This window comes from Lucilia sericata, unplaced genomic scaffold, assembly GCF_015586225.1.
Source record: "Lucilia sericata isolate MDLA Ls3-8-SP2 unplaced genomic scaffold, ASM1558622v1 Contig000186F_arrow, whole genome shotgun sequence".
In the NCBI taxonomy this organism is placed as follows: domain Eukaryota; kingdom Metazoa; phylum Arthropoda; class Insecta; order Diptera; family Calliphoridae; genus Lucilia; species Lucilia sericata.
In genome coordinates this window covers 393,809-415,000 of record NW_023994214.1, presented here as the reverse complement: position 1 = coordinate 415,000, position 21,192 = coordinate 393,809, and the positions used below count along the sequence as shown (strand labels likewise).

General features: G+C 36.0%; 2 protein-coding genes across 2 annotated transcripts in view; both read right to left on the bottom strand.

The window, feature by feature from the left end:
- Nucleotides 1–530, bottom strand: part of LOC119601720 — a 702-nt gene extending 172 nt beyond the window's left edge. Inside the window, exon 1 of the mRNA XM_037952857.1 lies at nucleotides 1–530. This exon is cut by the window's left edge and continues 172 nt beyond it. Coding sequence (XP_037808785.1) covers nucleotides 1–393 — 393 coding nt within the window. The 5' untranslated portion in view covers nucleotides 394–530.
- LOC119601721 (neogenin) overlaps nucleotides 1–21,192 on the bottom strand; it is a 190,866-nt gene that overhangs the window by 4,561 nt on the left and 165,113 nt on the right. Inside the window, 8 exon segments of the mRNA XM_037952858.1 lie at nucleotides 618–673; nucleotides 676–800; nucleotides 2,209–2,346; nucleotides 2,467–2,573; nucleotides 2,676–3,121; nucleotides 3,123–4,521; nucleotides 15,164–15,926; nucleotides 17,849–19,021. Of these exon segments, the coding sequence (XP_037808786.1) occupies nucleotides 618–673; nucleotides 676–800; nucleotides 2,209–2,346; nucleotides 2,467–2,573; nucleotides 2,676–3,121; nucleotides 3,123–4,521; nucleotides 15,164–15,926; nucleotides 17,849–19,021 (4,207 nt within the window).

The following is a 21,192-nucleotide window of genomic DNA, read 5'->3' as shown; positions in this document are numbered from 1 at the left end:
TTTCCCCTTTTTACGACGTCTTCTCCTACTGCTAGTCCATGGCGAGCGTCGTCTACGTCTTAGACGTTTTAACTTTCTCTGCTCCATAGCCATTTTACGATAGGGTTGTTTTTCCTCTTCGCTCATAGATTTCCATAGCAAACCAGCTCTTTTACTTATTTTAACCACTTCTCGTTGATTTAAGAAACGATTATTATAGTCGTCATTCTCTTTACATTTTAAACGTAATTCTGCCAAAAAATTAAAAAATGGATTTGGAGTTGCTGCTAATTTTGTATGACGCTCGAGTTCACGTTGCAGTGTACTGGGACTGAAAGTTACGCGTGTCTTGCGTCTGGTAGGTTTAACTAAATTACTAAATACATCACAAATTTTATCCCAAATGCCGGTCATAATTTTATAATTCGTTTAATTTCTGGGTATAGCAAAAATATGCACAAAAATTTGTTTCTTTTGACAAAAAATATATTTTTGAAATTAAAAAGGGAATTTTTTAAAAAGACAGAAAAAAAATTTATTTGGGTTGTATTTCGAGCGTTTGTTTTAATGTTGCCCAACTATTTTAGTTTTTTAATATTTTTTAAAAGAGAGGTTATAAAGTTAGTTTTAGTACTTACCAGAAATTTGCATCGTATCCTCCATATGGATGTTCAGGCGTTTGTGCTAGTGAATTATTTGTGGCTGTGACAGACTCTGTTGTGATAGACCCGTATCGACATTCATATGAGATCGATTTGCCGATATGTTGTATTGCGTTCTTGGATATTGTGGTCGTTCCATGGTTGAATTGAGGGAAGTTGCTGGAAAGAAGAGAACAATTTAAATAGATTGACCAAAATAAAGGAAAGACTATTGGATAGATAGATAGAGATAGATAATAGATAGATAGATATATATAGATAGATAGATAGATAGATAGATAGAGATGATAGATCGATAGATAGATAATAGATAGATGATAGACAGATAGATAGGATCGATAGATAGATAGATATATAGATAGATAGATCGAGATATAGATAGTAGATAGATAGATAGATAGATAGATAGATAGATAGATAGATAGATAGATCGATAGATAGATGATAGATAGATAGATAGATAGCTCGCTCGGCTCGCTCGCTCGCTCTCGCTCTCGCTCGCTCGCTCTCGCTCGCTCGCTAGCTCGCTCGCTCTCGCTCGCTCGCTCGCTCGCTCGCTCGCTCCTCGCTCGCTCGCTCGCTCGCTCGCTCGCTCGCTCGCTCGCTCGTGCCCTCTCGCTCGCTCGCTCGCTCGCTCGCTCGATCGCTCGCTGCTCGCGCTCCTCGCTCTCTCGGCTCGCTCGCTCGCTCGCTCGCTCGCTCGCTCGCTCGCTCCTCTCTCGCTCGCTCGCTCGCTCGCTCGCTCGCTGCTGCTCGCTCGCTCGCTCGCTCGCTCGGTCGCTCGCCCGATCGCTCGCTCCTCGCTCGCTCGCTCGCTCGCTCGCTCGCTCGCTCGCTCTCTCGCTCGCTCGCTCGCTCGCTCGCTCCTCGCTCGCTCTCGCTCGCTCGCTCGCTCGCTCGCTCGCTCGCTCGCTCGCTCGCTCCTCGCTCGCTCGCTCGCTCGCTCGCTCGCTCGCTCGCTCGTCTCGCTCCGCTCGCTCGCTCGCTCGCTCGCTCGCTCGCTCGCTCGCTCGCTCGCTCGCTCGCTCGCTCGCTCGCTCGCTCGCTCGCTCGCTCGCTCGCTCGCTCGCTCGCTCGCTCGCTCGCTCGCTCCTCGCTCGCTCGCTCGCTGCTCGCTCGCTCGCTCGCTCGCTCGCTCGCTCGCTCGCTCGCTCGCTCGCTCGCTCTCTCTCTCGCTCGCTCGCTCGCTCGCTCGCTCCCTCGCTCGCTGGCTCGCTGGCTCGCTCGGGGGCTCGCTGGCTCGCTCGCTCGCTCGCTCGCTCGCTCGCTCGCTCGCTCTCTCGCTCGCTCGCTCGCTCGCTCGCTCGCTCGCTCGCTCGCTCGCTCGCTCGCTCGCTCTCGCCGCTCGCTCGCTCGCTCCTCGCTCGCTCGCTCTCGCTCGCTCGCTCGCTCGCTCGCTCGCTCGCTCTCGCTCGCTCGCTCGCTCGCTCGCTCGCTCGCTCGCTCGCTCGCTCGCTCGCTCGCTCGCTCTCGCTCTCTCGCTCGCTCGCTCGCTCGCTCGCTCCTCGCTCGCTCGCTCGCTCGCTGCTGCTCTCTCGTTCGCTCGTTCGCTAGTCCTTCTCCTTCCTCCTCTCGCCCGGCCCCTCGGCGCGTTTTCTCTCTGCCTTTGTCCTCTGCTTCGGCACTGGAGTTTCGACATCATAATCATGACCCACTGATCTAGGTAAAGTTAAGGCACCACTGCTGGAAGCACCATCACTGCAACCTGCTTAAGTATTAACAAAATACATTACTTTCTTGTAGATTATTAACGAGGATTTTGAAGTAATATAATTGCAATGCCACGCCCACTTTTTCTTAAAAACAATTACAAATTTTCACTCACCTGGCGTTGAACCATGCATAGTTTTATCGATATTCTTCAATTCCATTTGATCATGATGTATCCATAGATCCGGTGGTTTCGGTACACCCACATTATTCTTCTGATAGCTGTTCGAAGATGGGAGACTAAACAATGAGAGCATTTGTTTGGTTTTTGATAGATTTTTACAACAACTACTAAAAGAAAATTTTTGTAAACTGTACACTTACCTTTTCTTTGTATGCTCCGGTGTTGATTGGGGTTTACGGCGACACATTATAACGATAACTGCGACGACAACGAACAGCACCAAAGCAAAACCGAATATGACCATATAGAGAATCATTTCGTTATTGATGCCTTTACCTATAGCGGTAGGTTTCTGTTCGATAACAGCAGCTCCGGTGGTATAGGCCACCAAAGCGGAAAATGGTGCTGTATTAGCGCCGCCACCAGAGGCAGAGCCTATTTTTTGTGTTCTCGCTTGCACCTTAAAGTAGTAGGTGGTGTGCGGCTTGAGATTGGGCAGTATAAATGATGTCTCATCACCACTGAAGGTTTGTATATTCCAATCGCGATCCCGTTTAGTGGTGTCAGTGGTATAGTAAATGTTATAACCCGATATGGGATATACAGTGTGTTTGGGTGGCAGCCAGTGGAGTATAACATTTTGGGGGATTTTGTTCATCGGGCTGGACATTTAACTCACGCGGTGGTGTTATGGGTATATTCTGATAGGTGGTATTTAAAACTGCCATTGACCAGGCTGACTCACGGCGACCCTTAACCACTTTAACGGAAAATTCATATTGTGTATTTGGTCGCAGATCGGTTATCATGGTATTTAAATCGGTTGTATTGTGGTATCTATAGCGTGTGGAGGGTGATATGCCGTAACGCACTATATAATGGCGATTATCGGTAACATGTTGATTTTTACTTAAGGTCGTATCAATCCAATACACTACTATCGAAGAACTGGACATGGTAATGGCCCTTAGCCCTACCGGCACCTCCAAAGGTGTGGGTATATCTATAGGATCTTCATCGCGTGTCTTAATATTGTCATATATGGGAGGACCATCACCTTGCATATTGCGCGCTCTTAAAGAGACCACATATTCGGTATTCGGTTCTAGATCTTTTAAAATAAAATATCTTTCTGATTCCTTGACTTCGACAGCATTTTCATCGGGTATACCACGTCCCCAGCCTAAAACATAACTACGTATTTTAATTTCATGCTGTTGAGGAGGTCCCCAATGTAAGGCTATAGTATCGGCACCCGGGTGAATGCCCATCCATACTGGTTTACCAGGCACTTGAGTTTCATCTAAATCATTTTCCAAAGTCATAACACGATACCATTCGGTAAAGGGACCCGAGCCATTAACCGTCATGGCAGCAATTTTCACCTGATATTCCGAGTTACGGTCCAGACCATTTAGCTCGTAGTAACGTATATTGGCGGGAGTACTTTTAACTTGTGGAGCATCTTTAAGTTTGCGATAACGTATTTTATAACCGGTAATCTGGCCATTACGTTCCTCTTCCGAAGGTGGTTCCCAGTGTATGGTGATTGAAGTGGAGCTGGTTACTTCCAAAGTAACATTATTTGGTGGTTCCGAGGGTGTGGAGGAAAATGTCTTTACTTTTATTTCATTTGAGGGATCACCCATGCCATTCTTATTAAAAGGCACCACTGTTACTGTATACTCGGTAAAGGGTCTTAGTTCGGTTAGGACCGCATCTAAAACGGTGCTATCATGATACATTTCGGCTCCAGTATCACCTTCAGCATAATATAAACGATATTTTAATATTTCACCATTGGTTACGACGGGTTCCTCCCATTTAACATAGATTTCCTTGTGATTACGGGCATAACCTTCAACATTACGTGGTGGTCCCGCAATGTTTTCTTCGGGCTGTGTCAGGACATCAAGTGGCTCAGAAGATTCTCCCGGACCAAAGTTAGTATTGGCCACTACACGAAATTGATAAGTGCGTCCGGGTAAAAGATTTTGTATGTTCACCTGTTGATCATCATGCGATTTGGTAACCAGTTTCAGTTCTCTGTGTTTAAGAATAAAGAAAAATATATATTGTGATGGTTAAAACAAGGTTTTAACGAGGGGGAGAATGTTACAAATACTTGTTAACTTTTTACTTATTTTTATTAATCTATATACCCTAATTTAAAAAAAAAATATTTAATATTTTTAACTTTGAAAATAGTTTCAAACAATTTGTTGAAAAATAATTCAGTTGGAAAAAATATCTGATTGTAAAAACTATTAATTTTGAAGTTAATTTTCAAAATAAAATAAATTTTTAAATTGGACAAATTTACTCTCAAAAATAGTTTTATTTCCAACATTCTTCAAAATTAATATAATTTAATAATGTTCCGGACACCGCCAATTGATGCTATTAAGCCAATAAGTTCCGGGGAACATAATAGTGAAAAAAAGGATACTGGTAACAGTTGCGGCCAATGCAACATGGAGGATACAAATGAAATGGTCCAATGCGATAAATGTGACGTGTGGTATCACTTCAAATGCGCTGGCGTAACAGAATCTGTAGAATACCACGACTGGATATGCTCCAAATGCACAGGAAAAAATGCAAGCAAACCCGTAAGTGAACGATCTGTTAACAAGACGATAGCTATGTCGATATGCTCTGCAGCATCTTCAAGAAAACGATTAGTAAATTTGGAACTTCAACGCCTCGAGGAGGAAAAAGCTTTAGAGTCACGATTTCTGGAAAGAAAATTTGAAATTCTGGCAATGTCGGAGGAAATTGAGGGAAGTATTCATAGTGAATATATGTCACGTACTAAGGAATGGGTTTCAAATTTGCAAAACTGTCCGCAAGAACAATTTAGAAATTCATTACACAATTCTCCTACTCGCTCTGAAAACAAACATCAATACCAAGATAAAGGCGCAATTCCCAAGAAAATGCTACAGGAAGATGTACATAATTTAACGAAGATGCATCTTTCAGCACGCAAGGCTCTTTCTACCGATTTACCTGTATTTACTGGAAAGCCTGAAGAATGGCCCTTGTTTATAAGCTCTTTTAATGAAAGTACTAAGCTATGTGGCTACTCTGATTCCGAAAACCTGTTACGCTTACAAAAATGCTTGAAAGGTAAAGCATTCGATGCAGTAAGTTGTCATTTGTTATTACCAAAAAATGTACCAGAAGTGATTCGAACGCTTAAAATGATGTTTGGACGACCTGAAATTATAATTAATACACTGTTGGAAAAAATAAGATTAGAAGCGGCTCCAAAAGCAGATAAACTTGATGGTCTTGTAAGCTACGCTATTTCTGTTCGAAATCTTTGCTCTACTCTAGAAGCTTCTGGCTTAAAGTCTCACATAAATAATCCGTTGCTACTTCAAGAACTGGTAGATAAGTTGCCAGCTCAGACAAAACTCAATTGGGCCATGTATATTGCGTTCAAAGATGCCGATATCTCATTGTTTTCCAAATGGTTGTTTGACATTGCTGAGGCAGTGGCGAAAGTCAGTCCATCAATTACTTCATATAAATCAACTGGAAATGTACATGAACATGAGGTGGAGAAAGTAATAGAAAATAAAAAAATATGTGTCATTTGTAATAAAGATCATTTGGTCGACGCTTGTGATAAGTTTTCCCAGATGAAATTGTCTGATCGCTGGGATAAAGTACATCAATTGAAACTGTGTCGAATGTGCCTCCAGAAGCATGGATATTATCGTTGTTCAGATGAAAAGTGTTCTGTTCAAGGTTGCGAAGCTAGACACCATAAATTACTCCACAAATTTAAAACGAATAATACCATAACAACTCATTCGAATTTAAATGTTGAAGACAAAACCTACTTTAAGATTTTACCTGTTACTTTGTACAACAAAGGAGTATCCGTAGAAATTTTTGCGTTTTTGGATGACGGTTCAAATGTTACTCTTATACAAAATGATATTTGTGATAAGCTTGGGTTAGAAGGTAACATTAACAGCCTTTGTCTTAAATGGACCTCAGAAACTCGGCGTACAGAAGAAGAATCAATGCAAGTAAATGTTTGTATCTCAGGACGTAATGATAATTCTAAAAGGTACGAACTTTTTAATGTAAGAAGTGTAAAAAATCTTTCTTTGCCAGTACAAAGTGTCATTAAACGTGATTTGGAATCATATCGCCATTTAAAGAATATTCCAATACCAAGCTACAACAATGCTTGCCCAAAGATTCTAATTGGGTTAAATAATGGTTACGTGTGCAATTCTTTAAAGATAGTTGAAGGTGATGTAAATGAACCATGCGCGTCTAAAACGAGGTTAGGATGGGTTGTTCATGGAGGAAGTGATTCAACTATTGAAAAGTCTCTCGGACATCACAAGATTGAACACTGTTCTTGCGACTATGAGATGGAAAAATTGAATGTGATAGTATCTGAATATATGTCTTTAGAAAATATTGGCCGTAAGTACGAATTATCATCTCCCGAAGAAAAGCGTGGTAAATTCTTACTTAAAACAACAACTAAACGTGTTGGAGAGAGGTTTGAAACCGGATTGCTTTGGAAGGAAGACATAAGCGAAGTGCCAAACAGTTTTCCAATGGCAATGAAACGACTTCAATGCCTTGAAAAGAAGTCAAATCCTGAGCATATTCCAATAATTACACAACAAATCGATGCATTAGTGGAAAAAGGTTATGCTCGAAAATTGTCCGAAGATGAAGTACAAAAATCAGATGGCGTTACTTGGTACCTTCCCATATTTACTGTTATAAACCCAAACAAGCCAGGAAAAGTCCGATTGGTTTGGGATGCGGCAGCAAAAATAAAAGGGGTCTCCTTAAACTCCATGCTATTAAAAGGCCCTGATTTGATGGCACCACTACTTTCTGTCCTGTATGGTTTTCGTTTGGGAAAATTTGCCATTTGTGGAGACATTAAAGAGATGTTTCACCAGGTACTCATTCGAAAAGAAGACCAAAACGCTCAACGATTTATTTGGCGAAATGGTGAAAATAATAGAACACCTGATATTTATCTAATGCAGGTTATGACGTTTGGTGCAGCTTGTTCTCCGAGCTCGGCACAATACGTCAAAAATATTAATGCATCCGATTTTAAGGACCAATTTCCAACCGCTGTAGATTCAATTACTAACCACCATTACGTAGACGATCTATTAGATAGTGCAAATACGGAAAGTGAAGCAATTGATTTGGCGAAACAAGTAGCCTTTATTCACAGTAAGGGCGGTTTTTTCATCCGAAATTGGAAATCAAATTCAAAGGTCGTTATGGAGGGTCTTGGTGAATTGGAAGAGCCAAATAAAGTACCAATTGGAACCAATATAATTGAGATGACTACGGAAAAGGTGTTAGGTATGTGGTGGTCTACAGCGGATGACAATTTCACATATTCATTAAAACTGAATCGAGTTAATAAAGATATTCTTTCTGGGTTAAAACGACCTACAAAAACCGATGTATTAAGAACATTGATGTCTATTTTTGACCCTTTTGGTTTCCTGTCGGCATATGTAGTTTACCTGAAAATATTACTTCAAGAGGTTTGGAGAACTACTGAAGGATGGACCGATGAAGTGAATGATGAAGTCTTTAAGAAATGGACAATATGGGTTAAACTTCTACCTAATATCGAAAATGTCAAAATTCCTCGATGGTATTCAACTCAGCCTGGTTCTACAGTTCAACTACACATATTTGTGGATGCTAGCGAATTAGCTTATGCAGCTGTTGCGTATTTTAGAGTGTCATCAGCCAACGAAGTTCAAGTTTCCTTAGTAAGTGCTAAAGTGAAAGTAGCTCCGAAGCAACCCTTATCAATTCCACGTATGGAACTGATGGCTGCCGTGTTAGGTGTTCGTTTAGCTAATTCCATATGTAGTATTCCCAACATACAAATAGAAAGTCGTTTCTTTTGGTCAGACTCGTATACCGTCCTCTGCTGGTTAAATGCTGATCCTCGAAACTACAAGCAATTTGTTATGCACCGAATTGGAGAAGTCCTTGACAGTAGCAAACCATCAGAGTGGAGATATATAACAACAAAGGACAATGTGGCAGACGATGCAACGAAGTGGAAAACAAATTTTGAATTTGACATGGAAAGTCGTTGGTTTAAGGGTCCACCTTTCTTAAAAATAGACGAGTCAGATTGGCCAGCAAGGAAGTCGAAAATTTCCAATGTTTCAGAAGAACTCAGAAGTCATCTTGTTATGGTCCACCAAGAGGTAATTGATTCTAACTTAATCGATTTTCATAGATTCTCGTCGTGGAAGAAATTAATTCAAACTGTGGTCAAACTCTACACATTTATACATAAATTGAAGATGAAATGGCATAGATCAAGAAATCAACCATACATATTTCCAGAAGCATCTAAGCAGCATTTTATGGCAGAAAACTTAATTTATCGAGCTATACAGTACGATTCTTTTAAGGATGAGTTTGCTGTCTTATCAAACAGGAGTGGACAAATTTCAAATTCTAGTGCCTTATCAAAATGTTCGCCATATATCGATGATAATTTGGTAATCCGAATGAATGGAAGAATTGGTTTGGCTCCTATTATACATGAAAATGCGAAATGCCCAATAATTTTGCCAAAAAACCACTATTGTACAGAGTTGTTGATTCAATATTTTCATGAAAAATTTCACCACATTAACCATGACACATGCCTAAATGAATTACGACAGTACTTTTATATCCCAAGATTGAGAGTTGCATTAAAAAAGGTACGTAAAAATTGTCAGTTATGCAAGAATCTAAATGCGTCCCCTGTGGTTCCTGAAATGTCCCAGCTACCTAAAGCTCGTCTATCACCCTTTATACGTCCATTTTCTTACGTGGGTATTGACTATTTTGGACCATTATATGTAAAAGTTGGGCGACACCAAGAGAAACGTTGGGGAGTACTATTTACTTGCCTTACCATAAGGGCAATTCATATTGAAGTGGCGTATGATATGACAACCGACAGTTGTATTATGGCAATACAAAATTTCGTTGCTCGGAGAGGTACACCCATTGAAATATACTGCGATAACGGTACAAACTTCAAAGGAGCTGAAACGGAGCTAAAAAGAGCTCTTAAGAATGTAAATTTTCAAAACATGAGTGTTAAATTCACTTCATCAACAACAACTTGGCACTTTAATCCGCCTGCAGCACCACATATGGGTGGCAGTTGGGAACGATTAGTTCAATCTGTAAAAAAAGTACTACACCAAATTATGCCGAATTTCGTATTTAAAGATAATACACTGCAGAATGGTCTGTTGGAGTGCGAACGTGTCATTAACTCCAGACCCCTAACTTATGTTGATTTAGAATCCACTAATGATGAAGCCCTAACACCAAACCATTTTCTTTTGGGATCTTCAAATGGTGATAAGCCTTTGGGCGAATTTACGAAAGACGACTGTATTTTACGAAAAAATTGGAGAAAAATGCAGTTTTTTGTCAATCTATTTTGGAAACGATGGCTCCAAGAATATCTTCCTACCATAACTAAACGTACAAAATGGTTTTCAAAAAGTAGCCCCCTTGAAGTTGGTGACATCGTTATAGTTGTTGATCCAAATCTACCAAGGAACATGTGGCCCAAGGGTGTGATTAAATCAGTCTGCAAAGCAAAAGATGGTAATGTCAGAAGTGCAGAAGTTTCTACAAAAAATGGCATCTTCAACCGACCTGTAGCCAAGCTAGCTAAACTTGATGTAAAACGACCAACTAATTCTGAAAACTGTGATGGTTAAAACAAGGTTTTAACGAGGGGGAGAATGTTACAAATACTTGTTAACTTTTTACTTATTTTTATTTAATCTATATACCCTAATTTAAAAAAAAAATATTTAATATTTTTAACTTTGAAAATAGTTTCAAACAATTTGTTGAAAAATAATTCAGTTGGAAAAAATATCTGATTGTAAAAACTATTAATTTTGAAGTTAATTTTCAAAATAAAATAAATTTTTAAATTGGACAAATTTACTCTCAAAAATAGTTTTATTTCCAACATATATATTTTTAAGATATACTTCTAAAACTTTAGTATTTTAAAGCAAAAACAAATTATCACGTTCTACGAAAATTGCTCAAACTATTGAATTTTTATTACAGACATATTTGGTTATCTTTTTGCCAAGATTTTTTTTTGCCATTGGCTTGTAAATGTCGTTTATCAAAGGACATTTCTATTTGCTTCATACCAGGAAATTACAAATACATACATATTTTTTTTAATATTCTTCCGTCGAACATTAAGTTTTTAAACAAATTTACATAGATGTTCTTCAAGAAGGGCGCGCAATTGTTCAAATACAATAGAAAAATGGTGGAGAACAAATAAAAAACATTTAAATGTTGTAAATCATTTTAGTTTTTTTTTTCCTTTGGAACAATGAAAAAAGTGGGCACACACAAAGAGGAACTCGAAATTATTTTCAGTTTTTTTTTTTTGGCAAATATGCCCCCACCACCAACAAAGGAACAAACAAATAAGCAAATAATACAATAATACTTGTTCATGTACTAAATTTCGACATCCTCCAACAATGAAAATGAAATAATAGAAATTTTTTGCCTCATAAAAGAGAGATGAAGGAAAGATGATTTTTTTTGTATCGAAGAAATGAAAATGAGTCTACAGATGTTTAAAGACGAATTTGAAGTACCTTAACCCTTTAGCGATCAAAACAAAACTATAGTTAGCGCTAAAGTCTAGTCTATAGTCTTATTTATAGTTTGGATCATAGTCTAATCTATAGTCTGGATTATAGTCTTGTCTATAGTCTGGATTATATCCTTGTCTATAGTCTGGACTATAGTCTTGTCTATAGTCTGGACTATAGTCTTGTCTATATTAGTCTTGTTTATAGTTTGTTTATAGTCTGGACTATAGTCCTGTCTATAATCTGGACTATAGTCTTGTCCATAGTCTGGACTATAGTCTTGTCCATAGTCTGGACTATAGTCTTGTCTATAGACTGGACTATAGTCTTGTCTATAGTCTGGACTATAGTCTTGTCTATAGTCTGGACTATAGTCTTGTCTATAGTCTGGACTATAGTCTTGTCTATAGTCTGGACTATAGTCTTGTCTATAGTCTGGACTATAGTCTGGACTATAGTCTGGACTATAGTCTAGTCTATATTCTGGAATATAGACTAGTCCATAGTCTGGAGTATAGTCTAGTCTATAGTCTTGCCTAAAGTCTTAGCTATAGTAGGGATTATAGTATTGTCTATAATCTGGATTATAGCCTTGCCCATAGTCTGGATTATAGTCTTGTTTATAGTCTGGGCTATAGTCTTGTCTGTAGTATTGTCTATAGTCTAGGCTATAGTCTGGTCTACAGTCTAGTCTCTAGTCTGGACAACAGTTTAGTCTATAGTCTAGTATTGCCTAGTCTGGACTACAGTTTAGTCTATAGTCTAGTATTGCCTAGTCTATAGTCTAGTCTATAGTCTATTCTATAGTCTATTCCATAGTCTAGTCTATAGTCTAGTCTATAGTCTTGTCTATAGACTAGTCTATAGTCTAGTCTATAATCTAGTCTTTAGTCTAGTCTATAGTCTAGTCTATAGTCTAGTCTTTAGTCTAGTCTATAGTCTAGTCTATAGTCTAGTCTATAGTCTAGTCTTTAGTCTAGTCTATAGTCTAGTCTATAGTCTAGTCTATAGTCTAGTCTATAGTCTAGTCTATAGTCTAGTCTATAGTCTAGTCTATAGTCTAGTCTATAGTCTAGTCTATAGTCTAGTCTATAGTCTAGGCTAGTCTATAGTCTAGTCTATAGTCTAGTCTATAGTCTAGTCTATAGTCTAGTCTATAGTCTAGTCTATAGTCTAGTCTATAGTCTAGTCTATAGTCTAGTCTATAGTCTAGTCTATAGTCTAGTCTATAGTCTAGTCTATAGTCTAGTCTATAGTCTAGTCTATAGTCTAGTCTATAGTCTAGTCTATAGTCTAGTCTATAGTCTAGTCTATAGTCTAGTCTATAGTCTAGTCTATAGTCTAGTCTATAGTCTAGTCTATAGTCTAGTCTATAGTCTAGTCTATAGTCTAGTCTATAGTCTAGTCTATAGTCTAGTCTATAGTCTAGTCTATAGTCTAGTCTATAGTCTAGTCTATAGTCTAGTCTATAGTCTAGTCTATAGTCTAGTCTATAGTCTAGTCTATAGTCTAGTCTATAGTCTAGTCTATAGTCTAGTCTATAGTCTAGTCTATAGTCTAGTCTATAGTCTAGTCTATAGTCTAGTCTACAGTCTAGTCTAGTCTAGTCTATAGTCTATAGTCGTCTATAGTCTAGTCTATAGTCTAGTCTATAGTCTAGTCTATAGTCTAGTCTATAGTCTAGTCTATAGTCTAGTCTATAGTCTAGTCTATAGTCTAGTCTAAGTCTAGTCTATAGTCTAGTCTATAGTCTAGTCTATAGTCTAGTCTATAGTCTAGTCTATAGTCTAGTCTATTAGTCTAGTCTATAGCTAGTCTATAGTCTAGTCTATAGTCTAGTCTATAGTCTAGTCTATAGTCTAGTCTATAGTCTAGTCTATAGTCTAGTCTATAGTCTAGTCTATAGTCTAGTCTATAGTCTAGTCTATAGTCTAGTCTATAGTCTAGTCTATAGTCTAGTCTATAGTCTAGTCTATAGTCTAGTCGTCTAGTCTATAGTCTAGTCTTAGTCTAGTCTATAGTCTAGTCTATAGTCTAGTCATATAGTCTAGTCTATAGTCTAGTCTATAGTCTAGTCTATAGTCTAGTCTATAGTCTAGTCTATAGTCTAGTCTATAGTCTAGTCTATAGTCTAGTCTATAGTCTAGTCTATAGTCTAGTCTATAGTCTAGTCTATAGTCTAGTCTATAGTCTAGTCTATAGTCTAGTCTATAGTCTAGTCTAATAGTCTAGTCTATAGTCTAGTCTATAGTTCTAGTCTATAGTCTAGTCTATCGTCTATTAGTCTAGTCTATAGGTCTAGTCTATAGTCTAGTCTATAGTCTAGTCTTATAGTCTAGTCTATAGTCTAGTCTATAGTCTAGTCTATAGTCTAGTCTATAGTTAGTCTATAGTCTAGGTCTATGTCTAGTCTATAGTCTAGTCTATAGTCTAGTCTATAGTTCTGTCTATAGTCTAGTCTATAGTCTAGTCTATAGTCTAGTCTATAGTCTAGTCTATAGTCTAGTCTATAGTCTAGTCTATAGTCTAGTCTATAGTCTAGTCTATAGTCTAGTCTATAGTCTAGTCTATAGTCTAGTCTATAGTCTAGTCTATAGTCTAGTCTATAGTCTAGTCTATAGTCTAGTCTATAGTCTAGTCTATAGTCTAGTCTATAGTCTAATCTATAGTCTAGTCTATAGTTTAGTCTATAGTCTAGTCTATAGTCTAGTCTATAGTCTAGTCTATAGTCTAGTCTATAGTCTAGTCTATAGTCTAGTCTATAGTCTAGTCTATAGTCTAGTCTATAGTCTAGTCTATAGTCTAGTCTATAGTCTAGTCTATAGTCTAGTCTATAGTCTAGTCTATAGTCTAGTCTATAGTCTAGTCTATAGTCTAGTCTATAGTCTAGTCTATAGTCTAGTCTATAGTCTAGTCTATAGTCTAGTCTATAGTCTAGTCTATAGTCTAGTCTATAGTCTAGTCTATAGTCTAGTCTATAGTCTAGTCTATAGTCTAGTCTATAGTCTAGTCTATAGTCTAGTCTATAGTCTAGTCTATAGTCTAGTCTATAGTCTAGTCTATAGTCTAGTCTATAGTCTAGTCTATAGTCTAGTCTATAGTCTAGTCTATAGTCTAGTCTATAGTCTAGTCTATAGTCTAGTCTATAGTCTAGTCTATAGTCTAGTCTATAGTCTAGTCTATAGTCTAGTCTATAGTCTAGTCTATAGTCTAGTCTATAGTCTAGTCTATAGTCTAGTCTATAGTCTAGTCTATAGTCTAGTCTATAGTCTAGTCTATAGTCTAGTCTATAGTCTCGTATAGTCTATAGTCTAGTCTATAGTCTAGTCTATAGTCTAGTCTATAGTCTAGTCTATAGTCTAGTCTATAGTCTAGTCTATAGTCTAGTCTATAGTCTAGTCTATAGTCTAGTCTATAGTCTAGTCTATAGTCTAGTCTATAGTCTAGTCTATAGTCTAATCTATAGTCTAGTCTATAGTCTAGTCTATAGTCTAGTCTATAGTCTAGTCTATAGTCTAGTCTATAGTCTAGTCTATAGTCTAGTCTATAGTCTAGTCTATAGTCTAGTCTATAGTCTAGTCTATAGTCTAGTCTATAGCAGTCTAGACTACAGTCTATTATCTGAAGAATCAGTTTAGTATTAAAGTTCTATATGGAAAGGTTATGTTCAGTTTTGTGTCGCAAATGGAGTAATAAAAAAACTGACTCCATCATTTTCAAATTCGCATATAAAAGGGACATAAAAATGAAAATTATAGAGTTTTCCGTAAAAAAAAAAAATAAATAAAATTTACAATAAAATATAAATAACAATTTTATTCTTTGTGAAGGTTATTGGCAATGAATCAAGTTTCTGGTTACAAAACAAAGAAAAGGAAGGAAGTACTATACTAAACATACAAATGAACGATTTATTATACAACAACAAAAATATTAGTCATAAAGAGCAAATGCTGCCTTTAATTAAAAAAAAATCTTATATAAAATATTAAACCACTTACCTTTCACTATTATTCATTTTATAGTAGACCGTATAGGAGACCACTTCCACGGGATTTTTAATCGGTTCCATCCAACTGAGCGTAACAAAACGAGGCTTAACTATTTGCGCCACCAGATCACGTGGAGGTCCCGGCAAACGATTTATTAGACCAGAGCCCAAAAGTCCCGAAGAGCCAACTATGGCATGAGAAGCACCATTTTCGCCTATATCTAGAACTGCAGATGAATGGGAGGAGGTGTGTTGTTGTGGTAAATTGGTGGTTAAAGTAGCAGAAGGATTAAGTTTTTTCTTATTTGTCCAGTAATTTAGAATCTTATTGGGATCATCACCATGTTTATAGGCCTTAATATATTCCTCATTAGCAGTGGGATCATCATAGTCATCGTCTTCGTCATCATCGTCACCATTATTGTCTAGGTTCGTATGGGTCTTGTCATACTCATGTATACTAGTGGGTAATTCCCTTGACATGTCTACATCATCTTGTTCATCATTAAATGATGATAAATCACCATAATGACGATCGTTTAAAGGTTGTTCGGGTAATTTTGATAGTTTTTTATTATTATTCTTTTGCGATAATAAACTATCTAAGGCACTTTTTGATATGATACGTGTAGTCTCCATAGAGTCACCGGATTTGAAGCGTACTTCACCGGAATTGAATTTATTTTTACGTTTTTTCATATTCGGCGGTAAATGGTCTAGGTATAGAGATTTGGTGGTTTGTGATTGGGATTTACGAGAGTTTTTCAATTTGCCTTAGAGGTAGTGAGTGGGGAAATGAATGTGTGTGTGTGTGAATGAATGATTTAAGGGGAGTTTGTAAGGATTGGAGTTAATGGGTAAGAATGGATAGAAATGAAGGTTGTGAAGGAAAAATTAAAAAAAGAAATAAAAAAGAAACAGAAAACAAAATAAAATTTAAAATTAATAAAAATAAAATAAATAATTAAATTATAATTTTTAAAATAATATTAATATTGGTTTATTTATAAATTTGTTTTTAACTTATTTTAAGAAATTAATAAATTTAAATACTAACTATTATAATACATCGAAAGCTTTGTATTAATTTTTAAATAATTTATAGCTTAAATCAAAATAAATACTTAATAAAAATAAAATATTTTAAATAAAAATGCACGAAATAATAATCGGACATGATCGAACAAAGATGCCCCATTAAAAGGATTCTCTAAAGTTAATGAAGTTCGGAAGCATGAACTGAATTGTACTACGGTACACAAAGCTTCGAAATTGGATATTTGCTCCGAAACGAACCGAGTCATATTCGTTCAAAGATTGTTTACTTCGCGACAGCTGTAACATCCGAAATATATTTTCCCCAGGAAAGTACTATCGGCCACAGTCGAACTGTTGCAACAACAACAACAACAACAACTATGTAGATCTGTTCCTATTAAAGATATTAATATCCGTTTTTAAAAAACTTTAAAAAGATCATAACCGGGCCAAGACTCAATCAAATTGGGAGTTGCAAAATGGTATTTTAAAGAAAGAGGGAAATAGATCTATAACTTTTAAACGGTCGGTCCGATTTAAATTAAATTTCACTCTCATAGAGAGGAGGAGAAGTTAAGTTTAAGTTTTGGACATTAGGACCTTATGGATCTACCAAGGTCGCCCCCAAAGGTCCCCAAAATAGGATAACTCGAGCATGTAAAATTTATATTTTTTAGGGGGAAAAGTACTTCCTTTCTTTTCAAATTATCTCAGCATTTTTCGAGAAGATGTCTAACGTATTTATACTTTTTGAAAAGCTAATGTAATGAGAAATATTTTAGGTGAACAAATTTTTCAAAATATTCAATACCGATCGGTACAAGATCCAACAAAAATACCCAATTTTTTATATAACATTCAATTTTAGGACAAAAAATTATCGAAACGGAAAGTCGATATTAAAATACCGTAATCTACTTTAGATGACCGAATATGTTCTTAAGAATTTTCAAAAGATTTTCGATAACACCGGACCTGGACCCTGCCTATGGATATTATGGCCCAAAAACTTAATAATCTAATTTTTGGCATTTTTCAAAACTTTGTTTGGGAATAGCAAGCTTAAAAGCAACAAAAAAGTGTTTCAATTAAAATAAACTTTAAGAAGCTTTAAGCTAAATAATAATTTTACAAATAAAGCTCCAGATTTACAACCTCACAAGAATATATTTTGCTCAAAATATTTTCAACACAAAATATTCCTTCGAGATTCTAAATCAGAGACTAAAAAAACTAATTCAAATAATTTAAATAATAAAGACGATCAAAATTATATAAAAACTTATGAAATTAAAGTATTTATAAGGATTTTGGTTCCGGGGGCGGCTTAAAGCTTAAAGGGTTTAAAGGCCTTTAAAGCATGATGATCTATATAAACATGGAGATATTTCTATATTTACAAAAGTAAACTTATTTCAAGGATAGGTGGTGGATGCTAAAACAATTGGTTATATTAAAACAAAAATCGGCAGAGAGCTTTTTATATATATGTACATAAAGTGAAAACAAGAGAGTCTTTGAAAGCTTATAAGAGAAAGCTTTTTGCCGTTAAATGTTTTAAATACATATACAAAAAGCTGTTTTGTATTCTACTAGGTCTGAAAGCGTCTGTTTTAGATACATATATAGTATATTTTCTAAATCTAATGAAACTCACCTGGTTGTACGATTCTCAAACGTGCAGCCGCCTGAACACTGCCCGCCGGATTGGTGCCGACACATTGAAACATGCCAGCATCGGATTGCAGTAAACCCAATATGCGTAAATTATGACCTCCCACCAATTGCATATAATCATTGGGCGTTATGAAGTCACCATTTTTCAACCATTTTATCAAAGGTTTAGGTTTACCACGTATAGCACATTCCAGTTCTAATTCTTCTTTTTCGAAGGCAGTCTTATCTTTAGGACTTTGTATAAATTTAGGAGGCACTTGCACCTGCACCGTAGCTTGGGCATCCAAAGAATCGACTGTGTTAGAGGCACGACATTGATAATTACCCGAGTCTATATCTTCGGCAGAGGATATTTGCAACGAACCCGTGCCAATGATGGAAAATCTAGAGTCCAGATCACTTAAATCCAATTCCTCGCCATTACGTAGCCATTTTATTTGAGGCTTAGGCACACCATTGGCCACACAGTCTAAGGTAACAACATCACCTTCCTTAACTGTCTGGGGAGAGGGACCCACTAGAAATGCTGGTGCTGTAGCACTCTCACCAGTTTCAGATAATTTCTTAATATTCAAATTAGTTTTACTACTTAAACGTGATATGGACCCAGAGGTAACATTACAATAATAGACACCACGATCTCCAAAATTAACTTCATCAATTTCTAAAGCACCATTTGGTAGCACTACCATGCGTAATTTATCCAATTGTATGGGCATATCATCCTTAATCCATTGAACTAAATGTTTCATGCCCTGTTGCAGTTGACCAATCATGCAACGAAAGTAAGCAGTTTGTCCGGGTAAAAGATAAGTTTCTATAAAATCTTGATTTAAATCGGGTAGACGTGCTATAGATACCACGGCAGAACGACTGACTATGGTACCAATACCATCCACATACAAAAGACATTGATATGAACCCGTCAAACCACGATTCTCTTCTACAGAGCTTATGTATAGGGAACCATTTTTAAGTTGATTACGAAATGTATCCCCCACAATGCCCAAATCTTGACCATCCGGTCCACGCCATCTAATATTGGGTGAGATTTTTTGATTTTTACCCATAACAGCTGTGCCAGCACATTGTAGTAAAACCGAATGACCTTCGGGTACCACTACATCTTGTGGTTCTGTGATAAAGGAGAGAGCTGTAACGTAAAAGGAGAAAAATAAAATTAGTTTCAGTTAAGAATAAACAAAAATTTTGATTTTATTTGAAGTAAATTTTTATAGCTTTTTATTAATTAAGAAGTATTTTGTCTTGTTTAAATCTTTCAACTAATAAATAGTGCATTTAATGGCTTTTTTCAAGCTGTTTATAGGCAATCGTAAAAAAAATCTTTATTATGAAATCGATTGGTTTTTAATTAAATGCCACACACACACACGAATTGAATTTTGTTACATACAGCCTAAAGATGTCAGTGTTGAGCAAATAAATAAAAGAGGCATAATATTTTGATGGCTAGGTCGAATATTATATTTACTACTCTTAATAGTCCAACTCTCCTATTTTGTAATTTATACCTTAATTCTAAATGCTTTAGTTTTCGTTTTATCCATTAAATATAAGTTTACCCAATATGTATATCAAATGAAACACTGAGACCATACTTTAAGTTGGACCAAGATGTTACCAACTAACTGTTGCACTTAACTATAATATTCTGCTCACCTCTCATTTAGGTCATAAAAATATTATAGTCAAATCTTAAATGTTGAAATTAAAACATAAAAAATTATTGTCACCATGGCAAATATTTGTTAAAGTCATAATCATAAAAATCTTTAACTTTGTTAGTTTTATGACCAAATAAATACTAGTTTATGTTTTATGTTCTGAAAAAGTGTTTTTTTGGTATTGATTTAGCCTCAATAGCCTTAAGAAAACCTAGTTATTGTCACTAAATATTGGATGCAGTAAATAAAGCTATTATTTAAATTGTATGTTAGTTTTTAAGGTTTTATAAAAGTTGTCAGGATGGATAACATGATGTAACAGAATGTTTAGTGAGCATTAAAATGTCATAATTTGGCCATAGATAGATAGATAGATAGATAGATAGATAGATAGATAGATAGATAGATAGATAGATAGATAGATAGATAGATAGATATAAAGACAGATAGATAGATAGATAGATAGATAGATAGATAGATAGATAGATAGATAGATAGATAGATAGATAGATAGATAGATAGATAGATAGATAGATAGATAGATAGATAGATAGATAGATAGATAGATAGATAGATAGATAGATAGATAGATAGATAGATAGATAGATAGATAGATAGATAGATAGATAGATAGATGGATAGATAGGTAGATAGATAGATAGATAGATAGATAGATAGATAGATAGATAGATAGATAGATAGATAGATAGATAGATAGATAGATAGATAGATAGATAGATAGATAGATAGATAGATAGATAGATAGATAGATAGATAGATAGATAGATGGATATATGGATATATGGATATATGGATAGATAGATAGATAGATAGATAGATAGATAGATAGATAGATAGATAGATAGATAGATAGATAGATAGATAGATAGATAGATAGATATATAGATAGATAGGTAGGTAGATAGGTAGATAGATAGATAGATAGATAGATAGATAGATAGATAGATAGATAGATAGATAGATAGATAGATAGATAGATAGATAGATAGATAGATAGATAGATAGATAGATAGATAGATAGATAGATAGATAGATAGATAGATAGATAGATAGATAGATAGATAGATAGATAGATAGATAGATAGATAGATAGATAGATAGATAGATAGATAGATAGATAGATAGATAGATAGATAGATAGATAGATAGATAGATAGATAGATAGATAGATAGATAGATAGATAGATAGATAGATAGATAGATAGATAGATAGATAGATAGATAGATAGATAGATAGATAGATAGATAGATAGATAGATAGATAGATAGATAGATAGATAGATAGATAGATAGATAGATAGATAGATAGATAGATAGATAGATAGATAGATAGATAGATACATAGATATATAGATAGATAGATAGATAGATAGATAGATAGATAGATAGATAGATAGATAGATAGATAGATAGATAGATAGATAGATATAAGGCTTGGAGGGTTACAATTACAATTACTTTTAATTGTAATTGAAGTTTTGCGTATTACAATTTATAATTAGTGATACCTAAATTACAATTACAAGCATGTAATTGACAAACTTCAATTACAAGTAATTGTAATTGGCAAAACTTCAATTACAATTAGTTGTCATTGGAAAAACTTCAAATGCATTAC